The sequence below is a fragment of the Melanostigma gelatinosum genome (assembly GCF_949748355.1).
Source record: "Melanostigma gelatinosum genome assembly, chromosome: 13".
NCBI classification, from domain to species: domain Eukaryota; kingdom Metazoa; phylum Chordata; class Actinopteri; order Perciformes; family Zoarcidae; genus Melanostigma; species Melanostigma gelatinosum.
The window spans coordinates 1,326,317-1,338,523 of NC_136646.1; the positions used below are offsets into that span (position 1 = coordinate 1,326,317).

At 50.5% G+C, this 12,207-nt stretch overlaps 1 protein-coding gene across 1 annotated transcript in view; it reads left to right on the plus strand.

The window, feature by feature from the left end:
* Nucleotides 1–858: 858 nt before the first annotated feature.
* The window catches only part of LOC306787314 (EF-hand domain-containing protein 1-like), a gene marked incomplete at both ends in the record, with an annotated part of 46,441 nt that continues 35,092 nt past the window's right edge, over nt 859–12,207 (plus strand). The window contains one exon of the mRNA XM_079282432.1: nt 859–897. Within this exon, the coding sequence (XP_079138558.1) occupies nt 859–897 (39 nt within the window). The remainder of the gene's footprint in view (nt 898–12,207) is intronic.

Consider the following 12,207-nt stretch of genomic DNA (forward strand, 5'->3'; position numbering starts at 1 on the left):
TGTGACCGTCTGTGGCTCTTTTTTGACCTTCAAGTCTGTAGACTGGTTAGCTTAGCAGCTTAGCTTAGCTGCTGTGCTAACCCCCCCCCCCCCTTCTTCTACGAGGACTGTTGACCTAACTGGTATGAAAAGGTGCCTCGTTCATGCGAGCTAACCGTGGACTTGCGAGAATAGAACCATGATTGCGTTTTTTGTGAAATGCTACAGTTCGCCCACATGTTGCAGCACAACTTCCCCAGGAGCAATGTCCTCCAGCTTTCAGCTATGGCGTCTCGCAGTTGGGGAACGTTGAAGCCGTCCGTTGTGCAGTGTGTGTGGACATATAGCGGGTTATCTAGAGCTGATCCTTTGCAGTAGTCGATGCGTTTGGATTATCCTTTCTGACAAAGCTGACCAGGCCAACAGGCCAGGACTGCTGTTCTCGATCCAGTTGTTGCTGGACTTGACCTTTTGCACAGATATTTCCTCCAGTGATGTGGAAGACTTGCATGCATTGGTAGCAGTGTGTGCTGTGAACCTACGGTAACTTCCCAAGCTGTCAGAGCTGCAGGTCAGTGAAGAACAGACTGGCACCGAGCTGAAGCCTGCTAGTGAGTTCCAGTGCTTTCAGACTGTGAAACTATGAAGTAGGTGGATTTATTGCTCACATCTTTTCATTAAGATGACGCTTATCAAGAATTGCAGACCAACAATGTCATCACATAAGATGTATATACAACTCGTCTCTCCCGACAGCTGACAGCTTTTTGTGGCGCGGTAGTTGCACGTTCCTGAAACAGCCTCGAACCAGTCTCTGCAAGTGTCCGCCTGTGCGTGAGAACTCTGACTTCAAACTCTTTTTCTCTCCAGCTCCCAGCCATGTATGCCTGCGCCAAGTTCGTCACCTCTCCTGCTGTGGTAGGTCAGCTGTAACACTTCTCTGCCGTTACTTTACTTAAAACATGTAAAAGTACTGACATGAGCATCAGCAGCTCATTGTGAAGCTTTTAACCGTAATGCAGCTACGTGTGTTTATTCTGTGAAGCTAAATCAGTGAAGAGAAGTACAAACCTGTCAGGATCCAGGATCCCTGTCTGACCTGACGCCTCCCATGGCCACACCCTTGAGTGTGCACAGCTGAGGACACTCCAGCTGATCACCTCCTGCTGCCTGACACACCAGACTCAGGGCCCACTAATGAGTCTCCTACACTGTACGGCCCTAACAGCCTGCTGGAGGAGGTGAGAAGTGTCACTGCTGAAAATTGGCTGTTTCGTGCAGGAACTAGCACGGACAGTCAGGTCTCCACCAGTTCCAGCACCTGCACTATTCCCTCCAGTCCTTGCTCCGCCGGTCTGGGAATCCCCTGTGCCGGCTCCAATTCCCTATGATGGAACACTGGGGAAGTGCCATGGCTTCCTGTTGCTTTGCCGACGAGTGTTTGACCGTCGGCCTCAGACGTTTGCCTCGGACGGGTCCAAGGTCGCCTACGTGGTTGGATTACTGCGGGGAAGGGCTTTGGACTGGGCTGCGAGAACATTAAGTTTTGATCGGCCGAATACTGTGGGTTATGTGGACTTTGTGGCGGCTCTGATGAGAGTTTTTGACCCTCTGGGGGACTCGGATTATATGGCCAAGCACCTTCTCAGCCGGAGAGGGAGCCAAGCAAGTGTAGCGGAACACTCGGTGGCCCGGCCGACTCCGGCTCCCCGTATTCGGACGGCATTGCAGCCAGCTCCTGTTCCTGCCACCTCTTCGCCGCAGCCAGCTCCGGTTCCTACCGCCTCTGCGGCACAGCTTTCCCCAGTCCCGGCCGCCGCCGTCTCCGTACCGCAGCGACCTCCAGTCCCGGCCGTCGCAGAGCAGCAGCGACCTCCAGTCCAGGCCGCTGCCGTCGCAGTGCAGCAGCGACCTCCAGTCCCAGCCGCCGCCGTCTCCGTACCGCGGCGACCTCCAGTCCCGGCCTCCGCCGTCTCCGTACTGCGGCGACCTCCAGTCCCGGCCACTGCCATCCCAGAGCAGCAGCGACCTCCAGTCCCGGCCGCTGCCGTCCCAGAGCAGCAGCGACCTCCAGTTCCGGCCGCTGCCGTCGCAGTGCAGCAGCGACCTCCAGTCCCGGCCGCCGCCGCCACCGTGGCGACCTCCAGTCCCGGCTGCCGCCGTCTCCGTACCGCGGTGACCTCCAGTCCCGGCCGCTGCCATCCCAGAGCAGCAGCGACCTCCAGTCCCAGCCGCCGTCTCCGTACCGCGGCGACCTCCCGTCCCGGCCGCTGCCGTCCCAGAGCAGCAGCGACCTCCAGTTCCCGCAGCTGCCGTCCCAGAGCAGCAGCGACCTCCAGTTCCCGCAGCTGCCGTCCCAGAGCAGCAGCGACCTCCAGTCCTGGCCGCTGCCGTCCCAGAGCAGCAGCGACCTCCAGTCCCGGCCGCTGCCGTCCCAGAGCAGCAGCGACCTCCAGTCCCGGCCGCTGCCGTCCCGGAGCAGCAGCGACCTCCAGGTCCCGCCGCTGCCGTCCCAGAGCAGCAGCGACCTCCAGTTCCGGCCGCTGCCGTCGCAGTGCAGCAGCGACCTCCAGTCCCGGCCGCCGCCGCCACCGTGGCGACCTCCAGTCCCGGCTGCCGCCGTCTCCGTACCGCGGTGACCTCCAGTCCCGGCCGCTGCCATCCCAGAGCAGCAGCGACCTCCAGTCCCGGCCGCCGTCTCCGTACCGCGGCGACCTCCCGTCCCGGCCGCTGCCGTCCCAGAGCAGCAGCGACCTCCAGTTCCCGCAGCTGCCGTCCCAGAGCAGCAGCGACCTCCAGTTCCCGCAGCTGCCGTCCCAGAGCAGCAGCGACCTCCAGTCCTGGCCGCTGCCGTCCCAGAGCAGCAGCGACCTCCAGTCCCGGCCGCTGCCGTCCCAGAGCAGCAGCGACCTCCAGTCCCGGCCGCTGCCGTCCCGGAGCAGCAGCGACCTCCAGGTCCCGCCGCTGCCGTCCCGGAGCAGCAGCGACCTCCAGGTCCCGCCGCTGCCGTCCCGGAGCAGCAGCGACCTCCAGGTCCCGCCGCTGCCATCCCGGAGCAGCAACGACCTCCAGTCCCAGCTGTCATCTCGGAGCCGCAGCTATCCCCGGACCTCGCGGTCTCAGAGCCAGAGCCGCTCCCAGTCCCGCCGCTGCCGCCTCTACGCCAGCTCCAGTTCCTGCCGCTGCCGCCTCTACGCTGCAGCCCACTCCAGTTCCTGCCGCCTCAGCGCCGCAGCCAGCTCCAGTTCCTGCCGCCGCAGCGCCAGCTCCAGTTCCTGCCGCCTCAGCGCCAGCTCCAGTTCCTGCCACCTCAGCGCCAGCTCCAGTTCCTGCCGCCTCAGCGCCGCAGCCCGCTCCAGTTCCTGCCGCCTCAGCGCCGCAGCCCGCTCCAGTTCCTGCCGCCGCAGCGCCAGCTCCAGTTCCTGCCGCCGCAGTGCCAGCTCCAGTTCCTGCCGCCTCAGCGCCAGCTCCAGTTCCTACCCCCTCAGCGCCGCAGCCCGCTCCAGTTCCTGCCGCCTCAGCGCCGCAGCCCGCTCCAGTTCCTGCCGCCGCAGCGCCAGCTCCAGTTCCTGCCGCCGCAGTGCCCGCTGCCGTCTCTGAGCAGCAGCGACCTCCCGTTCCCGCTGCCGTCGCGGGGCAGCAGAGACCTCCCGTGCCCGCTGCCGTCGCGGGGCAGCAGCGACCTCCAGTCCCGGCCGCCGCCGTCTCCGTACCGCGGCGACCTCCAGTCCCGGCCTCCGCCGTCTCCGTACTGCGGCGACCTCCAGTCCCGGCCACTGCCATCCCAGAGCAGCAGCGACCTCCAGTCCCGGCCGCTGCCGTCCCAGAGCAGCAGCGACCTCCAGTTCCGGCCGCTGCCGTCGCAGTGCAGCAGCGACCTCCAGTCCCGGCCGCCGCCGCCACCGTGGCGACCTCCAGTCCCGGCTGCCCGCTGCCGTCTCTGAGCAGCAGAGACCTCCCGTGCCCGCTGCCGTCGCGGGGCAGCAGAGACCTCCAGTACCTGCCACTGCTGCACCAGCATCCTATTCTCCAGAGCCCTTCCGCCCGCCCGGCCGTCCGCCGGAGCACCCGTGTCCGGAGCCCTTCCGCCCACCCGGCCGTCCGCCGGAGCACCTGTGGCCGAGGCTCTTCTGCAGCCCCGTGGCCGGTCAGAACCAGTCACCCCTCCTCCGGACCCCCTCCGCCCACCCTGGCCAGCCTTCTAGCTGGGGGGCCATCCCTCCTCCGGACCCCCTCCGGCCGCCCTTTTTTGTGTCGGGTTGTACGTCTGGAATCCGTACCTTAAGGGGGGGGTACTGTCAGGATCCAGGATCCCTGTCTGACCTGACGCCTCCCATGGCCACACCCTTGAGTGTGCACAGCTGAGGACACTCCAGGGTGTGGCCATGGGAGGCGTCAGGTCAGACAGGGATCATGGATCCTGACATTTTTAGAACCCAGGCAAAGCCAGACCGAATATAAAAACATCCTAAAAGTGAGGATTCAGCATCCTCAGTTATGCGTGTTTCATTACATTAACGCATCTCATACTTTGCATACATTTACTCATTCAAACATATTAAAGTTGTTCACTTTTTTAATTGATTTCCTATACTTTTCCGACAGCAACGGATTTTTATTCATTTCTAAACTGTATTAAAATCAACTTGAAACTATTAGAAAATCAATCTCAGCAACCACCAAAAAGCATTGCAATCAGGAGTTAGACGGCAAAATAAACAAACTAAAACTTGGACGATCTGTGATAAATAGTACCTTCGAATATGCTTTAGAAAACGGTCTGGAGTATTTGTCCCTGTTGGACTAAAACATGTAAAACCATTATAGTGCTCCTTATTGAGCAGCTGTAGTGAACTGAGCTGGCAACAAACTGTAAATGCAGTGATCGAATGAAACCTGCAAATAGTCACGCTGTGTCACATGTGGGAAGTTGTCCTGATTAAGAGAGAAAGAGGGCTTAGATTGGAGCTTAAAGTTTCTCCTCAAATAGCTCAGGTCACTAACAGCGATCTGTCCCACACACGTGTCTGGGAGAAGGGGGGTGGGGGGGGGAGAGGCAGAAGGATGACGGCGAGGTGACAGGAGTGAGAGTGGGGGGGTGAGTGAAGAGACGGACAAAGAGGTCACTGAGAGGATTCTGCACAATCAGCAGCAAAGTGTATTAGTCGTAACTGTTTCTATGCACAGTGAAGTAACTTAAAGATCAAGGGTGATTACATCATTGTAACTCATATTTTCCTTCTGGAACAGGTTTAAAGTTTCAGGGATTTATCCAGAAAAATGTAATATGTTTGAAAAAAAAATAATTTATTTTGGCAAAACTGAATGTTTCAGTTGTCCATCTTTTTTCCACATTTACAGAGTGCATCAGAAAAACACAAAATCAATGTCCCAGAGACCATGAATGAGTTCCTCAACATGTCCGACGATGAAGGTATGTGAAGAATGCTCAAATGACTGCTTCATTCTACGATGTTTCACACATTTAGTACTAAAATTGCATTGATTAATACGTGCAAACCATTGCTGTGACTTCACGATTTGATTACAAAAAAGCAATGTCGATACCCTGCATGATTTCCGTACACTTGTGACTGTGCTATGTGATGTCGTTTTTCATTAACATGCGCATGTTTCACTGTATGTGTACTCAAATCACACAGTCCGGGCAAGACATTCTCAATGAGGAGTCTTTTTCAGATGTTGATGAAGGTATTTGTCACCAGTTTGCCTCCACAGCTCTGTTTGTTTGCTTCGCTTTAATAGAACACACTACAGCAGAACTCACCTGTCTCATTGAACAGCTATAGCCGCCAAGCCTTTGCTGTACTACGCTTCAGATTTTGCTGTTCATCGTCAATAGAAAGTCTCCGGGCAAAATCTGAATAGACTCAACCAACAGCCAGAGCACATACACTGTAACCGAATGCTGTGGTCATGCACTTTAGTTATTATGCACTTTATGAATACTGTTGATGTAAACATATTCTCATCCCACGAGCCAATAAGAGGGTCAGACAGCAGATATTCTACTTCTTTTGTTTTATTTACTGTCAGTGTTGCCATCGTCAGACAAAGAATGAATTCTCAGCTGTTTCAATTTGTTCAAGAAAACAGTCAACAAACTTCAACATGTTTTAGCTGTTTTAGCCTTGAATCTGTTCTTGGGTTCCTGGCAGGATTCAGTGTCCTGTTTCTTTTTCGCAAACTGACACTGCCGATGTTATTTTCGCTGCAACTTGAAAGCACATGTGTTATTTTTAACTACTCGCACATCATAGTCTCGTACTGCGTGATCGTCCTCATCGAAGACACTTTGTGAAGTGTCATCCGCTTGAAATCTCTTTGAAGGAGTTGCTGTGAAATAATGAAAACAAGGTCAATGTGACTCACTTTATGTTTTTATTCAGATGAGACAGACGATGAAAAAGGCCTGCATGCATTCAATGAAACTATCGTGTCTCACTTTATGTAAACCCTAATAAATTACATAACAATAATGATGTCAGACCGGAATATCTGCTGGACACAAGCCACAAGCCACATTGTAACAATCCACATTGTTACAAGCCACATTGTAACAAGCCACATTGTAACAAGCCACATTGTAACAAGCCACATTGTTACAAGCCACATTGTTACAAGCCACATTGTAACAAGCCACATTGTAACAAGCCACATTGTAACAAGCCACATTGTTACAAGCCACATTGTAACAAGCCACATTGTAACAAGCCACATTGTTACAAGCCACATTGTTACAAACCACATTGTTACAAGCCACATTGTTACAAGCCACATTGTTACAAGCCACATTGTAACAAGCCACATTGTAACAAGCCACATTGTTACAAGCCACATTGTAACAAGCCACATTGTAACAAGCCACATTGTTACAAGCCACATTGTAACAAGCCACATTGTAACAAGCCACATTGTAACAAGCCACATTGTTACAAGCCACATTGTAACAAGCCACATTGTAACAAGCCACATTGTAACAAGCCACATTGTTACAAGCCACATTGTTTCGGGCCGCCCACTTCAGTCGCCTGCCCTTTGTTCTGGAACCGCAGAGCCAACAGGCCTGTACAATTGATGAGCTTGTTCATGGGCTGTTGCTTAGGGGACAGTAGGAGGGGTGGGGGTGTGGGGGGTGTGGGGGGGGTGGAGTTTCTATGTCAGGTGATACAGCCAGAATCAACAAGTTACGTACTACACACGTATCAGGTGAAGAATGATGAGTTTGCGCCGTAGCTGCACGATGAAGATCCTCATTAGCGATACGATTCGATGTGTTATCGCTACCGCGCAGGAATTATAAATACGAGTCTCCACGGCCTCATGAACTCCACGTAAACTGTTTATACTGTGTGCATAATTCATCAGCATGGTAGTGGTGCAGCGCACACTTGGCTTTTCCACACTTGGCTAGTCCACTATCCCCAAGCTCCTGTGCTACCCACTGTTGCCAGGTCTAGATGGGACAAAGTGTGCATTCCAGGAATAGCAACACGACTCCAACCCCCAAACCCACCTGCTCCCCTCCCCCTCAGACAGGGTTTTTTGTTTTGTTTACCCATTCACCTCTGCACCTTTAACTGTGACTGTGAGGGTTCTCATGCAGTAACAGTTTTTACACAGGAAACTACATGACTCATTTACCTATGAAGCATCTTTATAACTTGTTTGCTCAGCTCAAAGATGTCCTTTTGTCTATTACCCTTGCTCATCTCTTTCCCTTCTTATGTAACAAGACAGATGCCAGAGGCGTGGCTCTGCCAGACAGACGGACATATTACAAATAATTAACACCAGCACATTTCTCCTCCCAGTCTGGGGGCAGCACTGACACAGCTTGTCCGTCAAGCACCATTGAAGAGAGGGAATGAGCATCCAGTTGATCTCAATGCCTGAGAAAGGGGAATATTTGTGAATTATAAAATAAAGCCATCCTGAAGCTGGTAGGGGAGAAGCAAGGAGGAGCATTGGGGAGAGGATGAAGAGGGTCCTGTGCTCAGCCCCTTGGTGGACTGAACCCCTCTGTTTGCGCTTTTTTCGTCCTTGGCACACAGGGCTGCCTGTGAGGAGTGGGTCGGAAATAGGAAGTGGTTGTGTAAGGCGATCTGCAGATGCAGCACAGAGCCCCTTTTCTACGGCAGACCCCTTGGTCCTGTTCTGCACAGCGACACATCAGGTAGTCCTCCTGCTGCAGCCACAGCAAGACACAGGCCACACCCACATGGGACCAGTAGGCAGAGAGAGGCTAGAGATGAGAGGAAAAGATATGACAGGGGACAGGAAGAGGGGGGAACACAAATAATGGGAATAATGCAGAAAGGGGATGGAGTGCAAGGAGTGGGCTTCTGCTACTCTTGTCACTAATCAGATGGGAAAAGATGTTTTCAGGAGCGCTGCTGAGGTCTCTGCCAGAATTTGACATGAATCCATGAAATCCTCTACTACAAAGCAATGAATGATGAAAATGATAATGTGGTTATTATTGTGACATCAGAGAAGGAAGATACATCTACAGGTGTACAGAAGGTTGAACTGCATCTGTCTGTCACAGAAAAGCTGCTGTTTTAACGCATTCTTGATCTTAAGTAGATTGGCAGTCGGCACTCAAAGCCCCAGGAGCTGGAATCTGTCTCCTCTCTGCTTGACTTCCTTATATCTCTCCTCCCTCCCTCTTTTGGACTTTTGGATATCCCGGGTGACCGAACTGATGTAGGTGAATTGCTGATATATCTGATTTCAGATTCAGTAACTGCCCAAGGTCCCCCCCCCCCCCCCCCCGCTATTTATAGATAGTTTTTGGAGCTGCACATAAAAAAGGGCCTCACTCACAAATGTGGCCCACTGATAAAACACTTTGTTTAATTAAACACTGAGCAGGATTATGAGGCACTCCAACTAGTCCATCACTTTCCCCTTCATTTAATTGTCTTGGTTATTTACAAATCATTACCATAAAGTGGTTTTGAGCAAGATGCATACCACCTCGTATCCCCCGCAGTGCAAAAATGAAGATACACAGTAAAAGGATAAAGTTAGAATCCTGCTGAAATTTCACTAAATGACAGCTCAACTGGGCTTCACTTGGTATGAATGAGGCTTTTGTTTGAACACGCTTCATTGTTATTGTTTCAAGCACAAATTTAGGCAGAACTGAAGTGGACCAAAGATCCGGTGCCTCAAAATAGAAACTATTATTTCATGGTGTTTGTTCGGGCAGGGCTGCTTTTGTGTGCGCCCATCACTGCCCAGAGTAGGAACATCAGTATGTACTTTGACTGCACTCTAGTAATGTAGAATGTATTACTGAAACCGCAGTTGCCGTTTGTATTTGTATTGTGTTGTGATATAGATTATTAAAGTGTGATGAAGTGATCTGGTCAGATGTACGTCTCTGGCAAATCGTTTAGGTCCAGTGAACCTTTGAAGGTCTGCCCAGGCCAGGCAAAGCTTTGAGAACCAAGACACAACATAGAGGAACACAGACACAGACAGAATCCAGCTCCCTTACCATTACGCTAATAAAACCAAACAGATGAAAAGCACGCTTCCCTACCACCAAAGTCCTGCTGTTTTGTCGCTATGTATATTTTTGAACACACTGTCACGCGTTGATGCGTGCTACTTAGGAAAGCCTGAGTCGTAAGAAGGTCATTTGGACATTTCCTTGGACTATTTAAAGGGAGGCAGGCAGGGTGAATTTGGCAAATGCTGGCACTGACTCACGCACACTGTGCCTGGAATTCCCTCGTTACCATTGGCCAGGGGACTACTGATTTTGGCATTGGTGCAAATTCGACTGAAGAATTATAAAAAGGAGAGAAAAATATTGCTCAATGTTTTTATTTTCCTTTGCGACCTTTTCCACCCTTCTCTAACCGTACGTACTGGAATAGTGCTGGAGAAAGAAACTACTCGCCCCAAAACACTTAACTCCAAATAACCTCAGCTCCTGATCTTATTCTTTGAGTTAGCTGTGTTGCTCCTAGCATTACTCCATGACTGTCAATCATGCGCTCGCTCCGCTGAGGTTCATCTTAAATCTTCTACAAATGTTTTTACTTCCTCCCAGCGCTAACCCAATCCTGCCCCTCTGTTCCCGTGACCTAATGCCAAACTGAAGAGATTTCCTTTCATGCATGTGGGTTGGAGAAAGAAAAAAAGACGAAAATAACGAAAGAATGAAGGAAAAGAGTGAAGAGGCGGGATGATGCATCTGGCACTGAGGAACTTAAGAAGGTGTTGCTGATGAAGTTTTCAGGTCCTATTCTTTTCTCTGCCCCGCCCTTCTAGTTTTGTTATTGAGCTGTTTCTCTCGGCGTGCATCACATATTACCTGGTGCCAAGACTGTAGAAAATGACTCACTTCCTGTTACAAGTGTGCTCTTTGTTTGATTTAAATCTCTGTGTGCCAGAAAGACAGCAGTAAATTTGACTGGAACACTTTGATTCATCTACTCGGGTAACATTATACCCAGTACTCTATAAAAACCCACTACCAAACTGCAAGTCGGTCCCAAAATGTATGCTGAAATTCTACATGAAATCCTGCTGCACAAGCACACTCAAAACAGTTGCACGTATATACAATTATACCCAATTCAGTGTGCAAATGCATTCACGTGCACTCGTGAGTGCATTCGTGTAAAACCTGAGACTCTCTCCTCTCCTAACTCCAAACATTACTATGACTAAAGGTTCATTCAAATGTAGTGCTTTTGTATATCTGTCTGCTCTGTAGTCTCACAGGGAAATTTTGTTTCATGAAAATGAGTGAGCTTGTTACATTTGGCACTGTTATGCATTTATGTAGCCTACTTTCCTAAGGTTTAAGGAAAACCCCTTTCACAGTCACGTGTTAGAACTTGATTGTCTGGAGGTTTATGCATTGAAATCTCCCTCTAAATCTTACAAGCAAGGGTCTTACCTGAAGGTGGGAGGTTACAAGTCTAACATTCTGGTACGTTGAGTAGACTAATATTCTCTGATGCATTTTGGACACTCCCAAGCAGCCCGAGTGACACTTGTTGGGATCTAAAGGAGCGTGTTTGGGTTATCAGCATTTAAGAAACTGAATTCTTGACATCAATAGAATTATTGATGTATGTAACAATTATTAATGATTATTAATATAAACGGGGCACCACCCTGCGAACAGGGACCAATAACCAAACGATAAAACTAAGTCTCATAATTAGTAGTCACTCATAATGTCAATAGTCTGCGTATGACTATTCATTCAGTGACAGTGAAGGTTTTTGAGTTCGAGCACAGGCTACTACATACAGTCTTATCAAATACATATGCACAAGTAATCACAGACGACTGCTCCTGAAAGTATAACAGAGTTTATTGAATCAAAATAATAAATGATCAAATCAATTAATATTGCAACCAACAAACGTTATCATACAATTTTATATGCCTAAACTAAAGAATGAATAAAATGGATGAGGGTGTATGTCTGTGTGTGTATGTGTATGTGTGTGTGTGGGTCTGTGGGTGAACAGGAAGGAGTCTTACAGCTACGCTAAAGACTACAAAGATGGCGGCGTCGAGTGACGCTGGCCAAAGGGGAGGGGCCTTAAGAACTACAGCTAAAAACTACAAAGATGGCGGAGTCGAGTGACGCGGACCAAAATGGCAGTTAGGCTGCTGTATGTAATTCACGTGTGCCTGGGCAGCACGTGATGTGAGGCTCGTTTGAACGAGGTTCCCCAGGGGTAGAACTAGGAGCTGTGTGTGTGTGTGTTTCGTGAAAGGAGGAAAGAGAAAAAAGGAGCGAGAACTCGAAGTGAATCACGCTTCGGCGTGCGATGTGGTAGGGAGCCTGGTTGCTGGTTCTATCATGCATAAATATACCGCTGTCGTCTTTGAACTGCCGGTAACTTATGCCGTGATAAACCACGCACCTCAGCTCACTCACCGAGTCGAGTTAATGAAAAGAGAACTTCCACACGGAGGGGAAGACAATGAATGAAAATAATCCCAAAAGAAACAGTCATAGTTGATACACAAATACAGCGGAGCTTCTCTGCTCCGTAATGATTGCGTAATACCTCAATATCACGCGACAGTCTTAAACACACAAAAACACGGGAATATTAACATATAAATGAATGGCCTGAATTAAACTTAAGTTAATTTAAGCTAAGCTATGCCCAAATGCCAAGAATCTTACTTGTAGATGCTTCGTTGCAACGTTGAAGG